The sequence below is a fragment of the Oncorhynchus mykiss genome, chromosome 15 (assembly GCF_057628025.1).
Source record: "Oncorhynchus mykiss isolate SJ-2025 chromosome 15, ASM5762802v1, whole genome shotgun sequence".
Classification (NCBI taxonomy): domain Eukaryota; kingdom Metazoa; phylum Chordata; class Actinopteri; order Salmoniformes; family Salmonidae; genus Oncorhynchus; species Oncorhynchus mykiss.
The window spans coordinates 60,461,085-60,476,295 of NC_143036.1; the positions used below are offsets into that span (position 1 = coordinate 60,461,085).

At 45.6% G+C, this 15,211-nt stretch overlaps 1 protein-coding gene across 1 annotated transcript; it reads left to right on the plus strand.

Moving 5' to 3' along the window:
* The first annotated feature begins 89 nt into the window (after window positions 1–89).
* Window positions 90–10,883, plus strand: ttc41 (tetratricopeptide repeat domain 41). The gene is made up of 16 exons (XM_090200533.1): window positions 90–3,019; window positions 3,221–3,407; window positions 3,572–3,789; window positions 5,680–5,837; window positions 5,990–6,473; window positions 6,646–6,885; window positions 7,130–7,319; window positions 7,529–7,722; window positions 7,840–7,899; window positions 8,030–8,160; window positions 8,521–8,710; window positions 8,851–9,001; window positions 9,197–9,349; window positions 9,556–9,692; window positions 9,813–9,939; window positions 10,061–10,883. Exons 1-16 carry the CDS (start codon window positions 2,020–2,022, stop codon window positions 10,674–10,676), a joined length of 4,236 nt encoding a protein of 1,411 aa, XP_090056659.1. The 5' UTR covers window positions 90–2,019; the 3' UTR covers window positions 10,677–10,883.
* Window positions 10,884–15,211: the final 4,328 nt, after the last annotated feature.

Sequence of the window (15,211 nt, forward strand, 5' to 3'; positions counted from 1 at the left end):
TCATCAGCACTTTATGATAGGCTCATCCGGAAGCCCATACGTTCACCTTGACTACCACTGTTGCTATGGCTTGTCATGCACAACTTCTCAGCGAAGTACCAGGCATGCATTGACATCGACGCTGTACTAAAACGATCAAGCACCTCAGACTACCTACAAACATGCCTTTAGTTTGCCAAATGCATATATTTTGCAAGGAAAAACATATACTCTACAGATAGCTTTCAGATTTATTTGTAACGTGAGCCATTTTAATCGGGATCACACAGACAGCCTTGTGATCTGGCAACCATCTCTGGAACGAACTATTGGCCTTGTGATCTGGCAACCATCTCTGGAACGAACTATTGGCCCCCTAGTACAGGTATCAAAACTTTTATGGAATTTTGTTTGTAAACTATTGTCCATTCACACGTGGCTTAGTCTGTGTGTGTGTCCAGGTGCGTGCGTGTGCATCTTTGATTTATGAAATTAGTCTATTTGGAATAGCTACTCATCTATTTAAAATGCCAGCATTCACTTGCTTGTGCAATTGTCACAGGCTGTAGATCTCAAAACAACATATTTGGTATGGAATAGACCCTCCCCTTTCTTTTTCATGTGATCAGAGTTTTTCTCCTTCCTCGTTTTGAAACCATGCCAGCGACTCAGTTGCAAACACTACCAACCCACCTCTCAACTGCTTACAATATTCAACTGCTCGTCTACATTCAATTGAACTCATTCTCCCTCATCTTCAGTCTCACAACGATTGACAGTTTCAACTCCTCCACCTGTAACTCTTCCAACTTCAACTGCACCTCTGGAATCCCTGATTCCACCGACTGGCACCATGATGACTGGAGTGGTCCTGGCTCTCTGCTATCTTCTGGGCATAACATAGCTGTGATCAGCTGTTGGCATCTGTACTAATACAAATTGAGTATGAAACTGTTCTTGAGCCTGGCGTGTCAGATATGCTCAGCCTGCTAATATGCGTGCCGCTATTGGTCTATGCAATACTCTTCAGCTGGGACTTGGGCTACAGTCTCTGCAAGCTCTTTGTCTTCGTTGCCTACTGCTGTACATTCTCCAGCCTGCTGACCATCCTGTTGATGAGTGTCCAGCGCTACTACCAAGTTCTGAACCCCAGTGCTGGGTCAGGTGGCGTGAGGGGAGTTTTGGGAGGTGGTTGTTTCCCATGCTGTGAGTTGTTGTGGTTGTAATATCTTCACCGTTCCTGACAGTCAACATGGTGGAGGGGGGGCCTCCCGGGTGGCGCAGTGGTTAAGGTGCCATCAGAGTCCCTGGGTTCGCGCCCAGGCTCTGTCATAACCGGCCGCGACCGGGAGGTCCGTGGGGCGACGCACAATTGGCCTAGCGTCGCCCGGGTCAGGAAGGCCTTGGTCGGTAGGGATGTCCTTGTCTCATCGCGCACCAGCGACTCCTGTGGCGGGCCGGGCGCAGTGCGCGCTAACCAAGGTTGCCAGGTGCACGGTGTATCCTCCGACACATTGGTGCGGCTGGCTTCCGGGTTGGAGGCGCGCTTGTGTAAAGAAGCAGTGCGGCTGGTTGGGTTGTGTATCGGAGGACGCATGACTTTCAACCTTCGTCTCTCCCGAACAATTGGATACCACGAAATTGGGGAGAAAAAGGGGTAAAAAAAAAAATATAAACATGGTGGAGGGGGAGGACAATCTCTATTGTGTTAACATCTCTTATAATAAACAGGGAGGCTTGGATGATTTCGATACTTGGATTAGTATTACCTGTCTCCCTCCGACTAACATCCTACATCCGCCTCCATAAGAGAGTGAAACATTCAGCTTTCTTCCGAAAGTCCAGGATGACCAGTAATATCATCAGCCATGTGTAGTTAACTAGTGATTATGTGAAGATTTATCTTATAAAAAAACAATCAGTTTAATGCTAGCTAGCAACTTACCTTGGCTCCTTGCTGCTCTCGCATAACAGGTGGTCAGCCTGCCATGCAGTTTACTCGTGAAATGCAATGTAATCGGCCATAATCGGAATCCAAAAATGACGATTACTGATTGTTATGAAAACTTGAAATCGGCCCTAATTAATCGGTCAACCTCTAATATTTACACCAATAATACCATGTACTTGCCAAACACTGTGGCTAGATATCTAGTTGATGATTATTCCCGATATGCTTGTTTTTCATTATTTTGTTCAGACGGGCACAGCAGGTCACAGCTACAACGGCCTGAGATGGACCCACAGGAGGGAGGCCGGGGAGGGTCGTACTCCACCGCCCCTCCTGTTACTGCTCCTCTCCAGTCCGTGCTGTGCTCCGTACCTGGAGATCTGTCTCAGGAGTGGCACTACCTGAGAACACAGGTGTTCCCCCACCTGGATGCCCTCTGCCAGGCCAGAGGCACCTGCTTCAGACCATTGGACACCCAGTGGGTTGACCGGGAGAGCCATCGTCCCTCTGACCTCCCTGACAATAGTACCTCCCTCTCCTCCCAGCAGTTGAAGATGAGCCTAGACCTTATCACCCGCTCCTCCTCCTTCCTCTGCCTCCTGGGCCACCGATACGGCCCCTTCAGGCTGCAGCAGGACCCCACACCTCTCCCAGCTGCTGGTCCAGAACGAGAAGCCCTCTCTGTGGTGGAGAGGAACCTGCATGTTGCAGCAGATGGAGGCTACCCCTGGGTCCTCACAGGGAGGAACCAGAAGTGCTCCCTGACAGAGCTGCAGATCACCCAGGCAGCCCTGATGGGTGACACCAGACACTGCTTCTTCTACTTCAGAGACTACTCTTTCCATGGGGAAGAGGAGGATGAAGACAGGTACACAGATAAAGGTCAGAGGTCGTTGCTGAGCGTGTTCTCCAAACTGACAGCGGAGGAGAGACACAGAGCCAGGGAACTGAAGAACAGGGTAGTGGACAGCCTGCAACCTGTAAGGTTCTTCAGAACGCTGCAGGATCTGGGGGACCTAGTGAAGAGGGACTGGAGGGGCCTCATGGAACAGCTCTATGGGTCCCTGGACCAGCAGCCAACCTGTTCAGGTAAGTGAACCAGTGCAGCTCAGTTCTGTTAGTTGAGCTAGTTCTGTTTACATCTACTTTGTTTAATTCCAGTTAGTTCAACCAGCTTTGAAAAGACGGCGAAGATGACTAACGTAGCTCAGTCTGGTTCATATTTGTGTTCTTCAGTGGTCTGCCTGATCTTGCAAGCCCTAAAGCAGTGCTTTCTCCCCTGCGCTTTAGGCCTCCTGGACTCCCTTGATAGATGTTATCACGAAGGTGCTGTCCAGGCTCTGTGTCGCTGGTTTGCCCCCTCCACCCAGACCACTGCTGTCACGGAGGCACTCAACACATTTACTGCCTCTCTCACTCATTCTGACACGTCTCAGAGTCTAGCAACCTCAAGGAATTCAACCATTAAGTTAACAGGGTAAGAATTTTGGTGTCCACATTAAGCTGGAATCAGTGATGAATTACTGTGAGATTTGCCATACTTAAAAGTAGATGGAGTCATGCATTCATAGTGTTCAGATATTTTTTTTTATCAATGGAAAACATATTTTGACTGTCCTTCCTATTTCCTTTTGCCCTCAGCGACTATGACAAACATGATTCCGAGGGGTCTATTTTTCTGCTCTGTGGTGAAAGGGGTTGTGGGAAGTCTTCACTGGCCGCCCGGTGGCTTCAGGAGTTCCGGAAGAAGAATCCTAGAATTCCGGCCATCCCTCACTTCTGTGGAATCAGCAGCTCCAGTGTGGACATCAGATCTGTACTGAGACGCATCACCACTGAGCTACGCCTGGCCCATTATGGTAAACACTCCGGAGTGTTATTGCCTATGTCTGTGAGGGATAGAAACGACTACAATGACTTCAACTGATTCACTTCTTTGTCATCTAACCCATCAATTCCAAATGTAACCCGTTATGGCACTGTTGTATACTTGCATTCCCAATTTGACATTTTATTCAGAAATTTGTTTACACTCAATTACTTTTCCGGTGAATATAACCTTTACTGCTAGATAAGATGTACTTCAATACTGACTTAAAAAAAAAAAAGATGTCTTTACTTTGTGAGAAACCAAACACTGACCTTGATCTTAAGAAAGAAACAAGGTCAACAGTGTCATACATGTAGATGCATTGTGGTTCAGTGACACACATGGCCATGGCATAAACAGACGGCCATAGACAAAGAGGCCATGGCAGATGGCCATAGACAGAGGCTATTAGTGCTTTTAGTATTTCTTTTTTAGTGCAGCCCAGGAGGAAAACTGTTCAAATATATTTTTTACAAAAAAAAACAATATTTTGGTATTTATTTAATTAGTGCACGAATCAAACTGTGACACATATTTTGAAAGTTATAAATCTTAAAAACTTGATTGATGACGTGCAAAACATTTTGGGACTGTATCAACAGTGTGCTAATGAAACCAATACCAAAATATTGTTTTTGAGTGGTATTTCTCTTCAACTCGTTGTTAAGGCTACACATTTACTGTTATTCTGTCTCTGTACTAGGGCCCCAGGCTGAGTGGAGTGAGGGGTTGTTATTCTGTCTCTGTACTAGGGCCCCAGGCTGAGTGGAGTGAGGGGTTGTTATTCTGTCTCTGTACTAGGGCCCCAGGCTGAGTGGAGTGAGGGGTTGTTATTCTGTCTCTGTGTTAGGGCCCCAGGCTGAGTGGAGTTAGGGGTTGTTATTCTGTCTCTGTACTAGGGCCCCAGGCTGAGTGGAGTGAGGGGTTGTTATTCTGTCTCTGTATTAGGGCCCCAGGCTGAGTGGAGTTAGGGGTTGTTATTCTGTCTCTGTACTAGGGCCCCAGGCTGAGTGGAGTGAGGGGTTGTTATTGTGTCTCTGTACTAGGGCCCCAGGCTGAGTGGAGTGAGGGGTTGTTATTCTGTCTCTGTATTAGGGCCCCAGGCTGAGTGGAGTGAGGGGTTGTTATTGTGTCTCTGTACTAGGGCCCCAGGCTGAGTGGAGTTAGGGGTTGTTATTCTGTCTCTGTATTAGGGCCCCAGGCTGAGTGGAGTGAGGGGTTGTTATTGTGTCTCTGTACTAGGGCCCCAGGCTGAGTGGAGTGAGGGGTTGTTATTCTGTCTCTGTATTAGGGCCCCAGGCTGAGTGGAGTGAGGGGTTGTTATTGTGTCTCTGTACTAGGGCCCCAGGCTGAGTGGAGTGAGGGGTTGTTATTGTGTCTCTGTACTAGGGCCCCAGGCTGAGTGGAGTGAGGGGTTGTTATTCTGTCTCTGTATTAGGGCCCCAGGCTGAGTGGAGTGAGGGGTTGTTATTCTGTCTCTGTACTAGGGCCCCAGGCTGAGTGGAGTGAGGGGTTGTTATTGTGTGTCTGTACTAGGGCCCCAGGCTGAGTGGAGTGAGGGGTTGTTATTCTGTCTCTGTATTAGGGCCCCAGGCTGAGTGGAGTGAGGGGTTGTTATTCTGTCTCTGTATTAGGGCCCCAGGCTGAGTGGAGTGAGGGGTTGTTATTGTGTCTCTGTACTAGGGCCCCAGGCTGAGTGGAGTTAGGGGTTGTTATTGTGTCTCTGTACTAGGGCCCCAGGCTGAGTGGAGTTAGGGGTTGTTATTGTGTCTCTGTACTAGGGCCCCAGGCTGAGTGGAGTTAGGGGTTGTTATTGTGTCTCTGTACTAGGGCCCCAGGCTGACTGGAGTGAGGGGTTGTTATTGTGTCTCTGTACTAGGGCCCCAGGCTGAGTGGAGTGAGGGGTTGCAGCACCATGTAAAGCCAGATCATGTTGTGGTTCAGGCCTTCTCTGCTGCGGCTGCTCTGGGACCCTGTGTTCTAGTTCTGGACGGACTAGACAGACTTACCGGGACCCTCGGGCTCTCAATGCAGGAGGTAATGCCTTACTTTGCCCAGACCACTACCAGTGGTGGTTCTTGTACAGTGTATTTTATATTGATAGCATTCAAATAAATCAAGACTAAAAACAAAGCATATTATTTCATATAGTGAACATGAATTCATAACGTTTATTCATTCATTGACAGGTGAAGGACCTATGCTGGCTCCCTGACCCTCTGCCTCCCCAGTGTAAGATCCTCATCACAGCGACCTCCACAGACGTCACCTACCAGAGGCTGACCCTCCGCCCAGACGTTCACACCCTCCCTTGGCCCGGCCTGTCAGACCCCTGGGTCCGCCGCAGCGTCCTGCTCCAACACCTTACCCTGCCCTGCCAGGAGCCGCACAGGACCCTACTGCAATTCATCTTGGGAACCACTACCAGGCCGGGAATGGGCCGCCTGCCGCTGTTCCTGGCGGTGGTGGCTAGCGAGCTGCAGACGTGCCGCATCCTGAGGGGAAAGGAGGAGGAGGAGGAGTTGATAGAGGAGTATGTGGAAGTGGATTCTATGGCAGAGCTGTGGGCCAGGGTGATTCAGCGCTGGATCAATGACTATGGTGGGGTCAGTGAGGGTACAGCCAGTCAAGCCAAAGGAACGGGAGGGCCTAGTTCTCAGGTGTCCAACATAGGTGGGATCATCTTTACCCTCTCTAGTTATTCAGTTGTGATTTTTTTTTTTAAGTGCCGTACAGCAAGAATAACCACTAATGTTTTCTCAATAAAGGTGAAGAATTAACATTGTTAGCTGTGGCACTCTATGATGAATTGTTGTATCTAACCTTACTGCTTCCTTCTCTCCAGATCTCAGAGGCTGGGTATGGGACACTCTATGCCTGGTTCACCTCTCCCATGCTGGGCTGACTGAGGAGCAGGTCCTGGTCCTGCTGGAGGTTCTTGGTTATCCTGGGTCCATACGGGTTCTACCTCTGGAGTGGGCCCGGTTCCGCACTGCTGCTGGGCCCTGGGTACAGGAGAGACCCAATGGAACACTGAGCCTCACCCATCAATCAATGGGCCAAGCCATGGACCTCCTCCTGCTGAGTGAGTGGCAGATGGGAGCGGAAGTTACAAACATAGAAATAGAAAGCATAGAATGGACATTTTACAATGGCCTTCATTTGTTGGTCCTTCCAATATGGTGGTGCTTTTTACTTGGTTGATCATCTTTGTCTAACAATGAAAGTGGAGTATCTGCATGTAAGTGGAACTCTTCTGCACTAAGGAGTCCAACTGACCAATCATTTCATTTCCACTTCTCCTTAGACTTCTACTTTTTGATCTGTAGGGGTCCGTCCCGGTAAAGGTTCAGGGGGCTTGAGGAGGACTAGACGGGGCTACCATCTCAGCCTGGCCCAGTTCTTCCAGAGGCAGGGCAGGGAGCTCTGTAGCTGGCCTCAGATCCTGGAGGAGCTCCCCTGGCACCTGGAGCAGAGTGAGGCCTGGAGGGAGCTACACACCTTCTTCATAGATCCACAGTAAGAGCATGGACATATACTTCACACATAAGGACACTAGGGGCACTCACAGTTACTGTTGGGTAAAATAGTTTAGCCACAGATTAACTGTCATCATATATTTAACTTAACACTTTAAAACTGGGTGAGCCTTTTTTATCAGATTACAGATTCACATGTTTATCCATCATTTATTTACATAACGGTATCCACATACTATCTGACCCTAGGACTGTAGAGCACCTCTCTACAACTTGGAGCCAGTCTCCTCAGCTGAGAATGGATGTTGTCAGGTACTGGACTGTCCTGATCCTCAGAGGTTATGACCCCAACACCTCGTACCAGAGCCTGCTGGGTAAGGGAAGCCAACCTCCTACTTTTATCCAATCAGGGCGATGGGCATTCCCTCCTGCTACACATACAGGTAAAATCATCATGGTTACATATTTCAACAACCATTCAGTGGCGATCAGTTATAACGTCATAAAACTGTAGATATACCATCCGTAAGTAATGTAGCTATTGTCTCCATTCAATCCAGAGCAGAGAGAGGTACACAGCAACATGGCCTTCATGACTGAGTCCCAAAGTAACGGCAAAGGTAATTATTCATCACTGATAACAAATTGATTATTGAGGATGTCTTAGTGATGTGTTACCAGTCATCATCAGTGATCCTATGTGACCAGTGATGATTATGACTGTTTTTGTTGTTTGTTCCCCACCTGTAGAAGATGGTTGTCAGTGGGATCCAGGTGTGAAAGGGAGAGTGGAGTTGTTGGTCTCTGAGTTGCTGCTCTGTCTGAACAGGAAGGGGGAAGCAGAGCGGATCCTACTGCAGGCTGAGAACACCCTCACACAGGTTAGTTAGACCCACTACTCTTAAAAGGAAACTTTATTTTCTTTAGTTTATTTTCTTTAGTTTTCATTAGTCCACTGTTGATACCGGCTACATCATCATGATGATGCAAAATAAAACTTAACTGCTGACATGCAAAACATTTCGGGACTATATCAACAGTGGACTAATTTAAAAAATACAAGAAGATAGTTTTGAGTGGATTGTCCCTTTAAATCTTAGCCAAGACTTTGCTTTAACACTGTAATTGCTCTAGTAATACCATTTTATGTTCTTAGTGTATAGACTTTCACTCAGTTATGAAAGGCTTTCATACAGCCTGCTGAAATGATCGCTCTGCTTCCCAATTTGCTGTCATTTCAGGCTGGTGAGCAGGACAGAGACGGGGAGAGTGTGATGTTACTGCTGACAGTGCGGCAGACTTTGGCTGAGCTCTATGTGGAGACGGACCAGCACAGAGAGGCAGAGACATACTGTAGATCAGCTCTGGTGACCGCCCAGACTCTCACCACTACCTGCCTTGAGAGACATGAGAGTATCACTGTTGGAAAGGGTATCTGTCCAGAGAGTTGGTGCACTATGGGTCTCATGTTTTTAAATAATCAACCTGATGATGTATTGTTTCATTCACAAAGTAAGTAAATGATTTTAGTGTGCTGAAATGATATGTATTTCATGTTTCACCCCTATCAGGTCAGTTGCTTTGTGTGCTCTGCCAGCTGCTGTTTGCAGACGTCCAAACCATCGAGGCCTCTCAGATACTCAGTGACATCATCAATATGGGACACCACAAACTCCACCTGTGTGCTCAGGCCACTGTATCACTGCTCTGTGGGATACACAGGTGTGTATTAAATAGCATAAATAGGTATAGTCTCATGCGTGACGCTTCTATACTTCATAGGTTCATCTACAGGGGTTTCTATGTCTTTTGCTGTTGTTAGACCTAAACACATGTGAATGACTTTTGGTACTGTATGTCTCAATTTAGGCAAGCTTAGATTAATGTCATGATTTTTAAAAAATGTATATGTGACAGACTCAGCCTGCAAGACCCACATGGTGCTGAGAAGCACCTCCAGGTTGCCTTGGAGACCAGAAGGCGCTGGTATGGTAAAGAGCACCCTCTAGTGGTGGAGGTGGAGGAATGCCTGGCAGACATCTTGGCCGACACCTGCGCTGACACAGCAGGGTGAGACTACTCTTCTAGTGTTCTTCTGGTTTTTCTTCTCCTCTTTTTCGTCATTAATTGTGTCCTCCATTGCCTCCTCAGTAGTTTCTTCTCTGTCATTGTTCTCCCTCTTCTTTCTCTTCCTCCTCCCATCCGATCCTCAGTAGTTTACTCAGTCAGTCACAGTATATGAATGTCACAGTGTGGTGAAGATGTGACGTGTTCAGGTTGAGGCAGAGGCTAGCAGTGGAGCTGTATCGACACACGGTGCACGTCAAAGACCAGGACATGAAGCTTTGTTCCCCTGCATCGCCGTGTCTTCAGGCAAAGGGATGCAGCCTCGCAGGCACCTTGGTCAAACTTGGTAATTGTTTCATTTTTCAAACAGAAGCACCACAACTCTCAATCATTCTTACACTTTTTTTTCTCGACTGTTAGCAACTGCACAGAGTGTGATATGTTGAGCTTGTGTTTGTCATGGCAGGCAGGCAGATATTTCATGGCTCCGGTAAGACAGAGAGTAGAGAGGCTGTTGAACTGCTGCAGAGAGCTCTGGACCTGTATATCTACTTCCTGGGGTCTGATCACACACTGACCAGGGACTTACAACAGTAAGCCGTCTTCAGCTCCTACACAAAATAAAATGCTAACATTTTCTTCTTGCATATTCATAGGATCTAAGAGAAAGTTACAGGTCATTGGACCTAACATAGTTTAACTTTGTCCTTTTAGGGTTTTAAACACAGAATCCAGGAGACCTCTGACCCCTCAGGTCCCCAGGTCCAGACCCCTCTCCCACCTCTCCACTAGGAGACTAAGCAGTGGGACCAGACCCAATACAGCTGCACCCCTCCACTCCCACCTGGCCTGGTACAGGGGCACCACACACACCCCTCTGGACCCTTCCGTAAACAGATCCCTGTCAGCCCCATCCAACAAGTCCCGCAATACACAGCCAGAATTGAAACCAGAACCAGTGGAGTACCAGAACCACAACAACAGACAGAACCGACGGTCTTCTTCTCCCAGGACCTGGTCTGCCTTCCAGACCACAGTGTTCGGGCCACAGAGTGACATCAGAAATCTGATCTCAGAACTCAAACCCAGTTCTGCTTCAGAACCGGGCTTTCCTTCCATAGACAGGACCCGGGTGCTGCATAGGGCAGGCTGGTGCCACCTACCAGGCAGGTACGTTCTAGAGGAACGGACAGTAACAGCGTTGAACAGAGAGGTTGGATACCCTTTGCACACACAGAGATGCACACCTCTGGTCAGACAGACAGGCCAGGGACATGGAGGAGAACAGAGCTGGAGAGACAGAGTGTCTTATTCTGCCAGGAAGCAATAGAGAGAAGAGAAAGATCTAAAGAAGACTGCTCTCATGGTGACCACTGAACTGTTTGAGTGTTTGATATTTTACCACTTTTGATACCAATCAGCTATTTTCTTTGTCAAAATTACATTTTTTTCCATATGAATTAAAATATAATTTTTGCATGTTTAAATGGAGTGAAATGGCTCCTATTTTGTATAGAAAATAAATGATTTGACTTCACTTCGTCAAATGAATCAATCCTTTTTAGTTTTCTGTAGGGTTGCATCTAAATATTGATCAAATGTTTTGTAAGATGGTTTAGCTTCTCATCCTGTTGTGCAACAACGTTGACCTTTTCTCTCAGAAGGCAATACTTATAGTATTTCTAGGACCCAAAAGTGGGTGATGTACTCAACCATTGTAAGCACTAGTAAACGATGTGAGTGAAAGCATTAATTGAGCAACATGTGACAGATGCTGTGAAGTAGGACAACGCCGGTTTGGACCTTTCCATGTAATGTAGAGTTTGGGTCATGAGTTCAAAGGTGTGTGTTTGTGTAGAATTGAGTGTGTGTGTGTGTCACCTTTAATAGGGGAGGGCGGGCTCGTGGTAGTGGCTGAAGCGGAATTAGTGGAGTGGTCTCAAATACATCAATACGATCGGAAATGCTGCGGGCAGGCAGCGGGGTAACTGACCAATAGGAACCCTACAGGTGTTGTGCTGAAAATCTCCCCCCCTTCGGGTGAATGCGTACAAACTCAATTCTTCATTGCTGCGACTTGCTTCCTAGTTGAGATTTCACTAGTTATCCAGTTTTCAGTTTGCCTATTTGTTTCAAGTGAATTAGTCAAAAAATGAATCTCTGCCAAAATTCATCTCTCCCATGTCTTATTCGACTAGTAGTTGTTCTGAAATGTTTCTTGCTTGCCTACATTTTACTCCCTCCTCTGTTTAATATAACACACATACATTAATTATTCATTTCAGTTGCCTATCCTGACGTGAAGTTGGTTCTATAGAAAGTATTTGACTCTGATGTGTGCACCAGAAAGTATTTGACTCTAGTGACAATTCTGGAAATTAGAAGGGAGTTGGGGGGTTCGACAAGGCCATTTTCTTGCCTGACGAAATTCTCCCCCCCCTTCTATCTTGGGACTGCAAGGCCTGGCACACTTCATAATCATTTTGGTAGCTCATGTTGACCAGTAGTGTGTGCCACAGAAAGTACAATTCGAGTATAAAGAAGCAGACATTTTATTTTAGAAGCATTTTGTAATGTTTAAGCAAATAAAGATAATACACAAATATTATCACACAATAACACATGTAAATACAAGCGTATCATTACAATCTTTATAATCCACAACTGAGATGCAGATAATATACAATATGTTTTTCATAGAAGTGTGGCTACCTCACCTGTTCAATGCTAGAGTAAAGCACAACAAACACTGTTTTTATTATAAACATAGAGCAACTGTCACGCCCTGACCATAGAGAGCCTTTTTATTCTCTATTTTGGTTAGGTCGGGGTGTGACTAGGGTGGGTAATCTAGGTTGTTTTATTTCTATGTTGGCCTGGTATGGTTCCCAATCAGAGGCAGCTGTTTATCATTGTCTCTGATTGGGAATCATATTTAGGCAGCTATTTCCCCCACTGTGATTTGTGGGATCTTGTTTTGAGTTAGTGCATCTGGCACCGCTGATGTCACGGTTCGTTGTTTGTTTCTTTTTGTTTGGAAGTTTTGCGTAAATAAATATGTGGAACTTTAATCACGCTGCGCCTTGGTTCGTCTCTCCACACAACCGTGACAGCAACAGGTATTCCTAGTACAAAAGTAAATCAGTATCAAAGTGCTTTTTGAATCAGCGTTTACAAACAGCAAGGGACTGTGCAGTTATGATGCCTGCAGCTCAACTCATTCAACCAATTAGGCAACAGTACACAGCGAAGTCTTGGTGAATGTCCACTGAATCCTTAAAGAGAAGACAACTTCAAGAATGACACAATTGTAGATCACAGAGAAAGAACAACAGTACAGCACTTTATCCAGACCAAGAGGTATTAAGGAGCTGGTCATTTTCTGGCCCTGTAGGCTAGAATTATAATCCTGAACATAATGTGAGCTGCAATAGGGAGCCCGTCCAGGGTGCAAATCAGTGGAGGGGAATCTGAGAATGCAGGGAGTCCAGCAGGGTGTGAGTTGAAGTTGTCAAATATGAAGCTGACAAGGCTCTGACTTAGCATCTTGGGGGCATCGCTGTGTGTGTGTGTATAAAAAAAAAATATATATATATATATTTATTATTATCATTGTGTTTTGTGGGGGAGGTTGATGGTGAAGGTGCTGAGGGTGTCCTATTGCGGGTTGATGGGTATGGTGAAGGTGCTGAGGGTGTCCTATTGAGGGTTGATGGGTATGGTGAAGGTGCTGGGGATGTCCTATTGCGGGTTCATGGGTATGGTGAAGGTGCTGGGGGTGTCCTATTGAGGGCGAAGGGACCTATTGGGGAGGGGATTCTGCCAATCGCAGAATGTGACGACAGAACTGAAGCAACTCATACAATCTTTCCAGGTTTATATCAAGGTTTCAGCTTGGCAACATCCAAAGTAACGTAATAATCGTAAAAGACTGAATCCGACATACAATGTGGAAGGCCTCTATTAAAAACCTATAGGATTCCTTTTGATTAACAATAGGAAAAAGTAGCGGAACTAGGATTCTGATAGAGATGACATGGGAAGTTCTACGTAAATGGGGTATTGCCCTATCCCACCACAGTGTCTCGACTCTCTCGCTCTCTCGCTCTCGCTCTCGCTCTCTCTCAATTAAATTCAAGGGGATTTATTGGCATGGGAAACGCATGTTAACATTGCCAAAGCAAGTAAAGTAGATAATATACAAACGTGAAATAAACAAAGATTAACACTAAACATTACACTCATAAACATAAATATGGGTTGTATTTACAATGGTGTATGTTCTTCACTGGTTGCACTTTTCTTGTGGCAACAGGTCACAAATCTTGCTGCTGTGATGGCACACTGTTGTATTTCACCCAGTAGATATGGGAGTTTATCAAAATCGGGTTTGTTTTCTATTTTTTTGGTGTGGATCTATGTGATCTGAGAGAAATTTGTGTCTAATATGGTCATACATTTGGCAGAAGGCTAGGAGGTGCAGCTCAGTTTCCACCTAATTTTGTGGGCAGTGTGCACATAGCCTGTCTTCTCTTGAGAGCCAGGTCTGCCTACGGTTTTCTCATGATTTGGTTGGGTCTAATTGTGTTGCTGTCCTGGGGCTCTGTGGGGTCTGTTTGTTTGTGAACAGAGTCTCAGGACCAGCTTGCTTCTCCAGGTTCATCTCTCTGTAGGTGATGGCTTTGTTATGGAAGGTTTGGGAATCGCTTCCTTTTAGGCGGTTGTAGAATTTAACGGCTCTTTTCTGGATTTTGATAATTAGCGGGTATCGGCCAAATTATGCTCTGCATCCATTCTTTGGTCTCTCTCTCTCTCGCTTGTACACAAACACGTACACGCACACGGACGTTAAACTCCTATAGGATTCCAATACAAGGATCCAATTAGAATCAAATAGGATTATGCGTATACTATTGGATTGTATATACAATAATCTAATAGAAAAATCACAGCAGTGTGGTGGATTCTGGTGTAGCTGTCTAAACTCCTGGCTCCGGAACAGATATGCCCCCTCGGTGACCTCTGTTTGAGCCAAAGCTCAGCCAATTGTCTGTGCCATTAATTAACCACTTTCTGTATCCGTCTCTATATCTATATGTCCTGCTGGAAAAAAAACTATAACATAACTCTGATTCCCATTAAAAAAACAAACATTTTACCCTAGTAAAAAAAAACTAACTTCGGACACTAGCGGTTGGAGGATTAAATCAATTCGAGCTCAACGTTTAAATGACCTGGAAAATAACGGTAAGCCTTGCGAATAAATACACCATTCTAGCTAGCTGACCACCGATTTTCATTGCAATTTCTGTAAATTAGGTTTTGAGAGTTTTCAGTAATATATTTTATATATATACACACATTTTGTGGGACACGCTGTATATTGTAAAATTCGACTGCGCGACAGACCGCACCATTTAATATCAAACTTTTAACCTAAATTATTCATACTCATATGTTAGTATTAAACTGTTATCTACTTTTATCTACATAAGATTCATATGTAAAACAAATAATGAGACATTGTTTGTTTACAACACTGAAGAAGATGTTGGTGAAGAACCGTTTTTAGAGTCTACAGAAAGGCGCACCGGGCTTCGCAATGAAAAGTTGACGGGCAAGACATTTCTTTTTTTTTACTGGAAGGCTAGCCAGATATCTAGTAAACATTTAGGATACGAGGTTGGTGTCTCTTTTTTGAACAAAATTAAACTGATGTATCTTGTAATTGAACAAAATAGTAAGGTGGCCAATAACTGCGGACCGTATGCCGATAATACGGGACCTATTTTTTTTTTTTTGTTAAAACGCTTATCAAAAGCTGATCGTAGACCTAGTAGTATTTTCACTGAAATGTCAAACATT

Coding starts and splice junctions, on each gene's coding strand:
- ttc41 (XM_090200533.1), top strand. CDS start 2,020: ATGACGATTACTGATTGTTATGAAAACTTGAAATCGGCCCTAATTAAT. Junction 3,790..5,679: donor GCTACGCCTGGCCCATTATG/GTAAACACTCCG, acceptor TCTCTGTACTAG/GGCCCCAGGCTGAGTGGAGT. Junction 9,940..10,060: donor CTGACCAGGGACTTACAACA/GTAAGCCGTCTT, acceptor TTGTCCTTTTAG/GGTTTTAAACACAGAATCCA.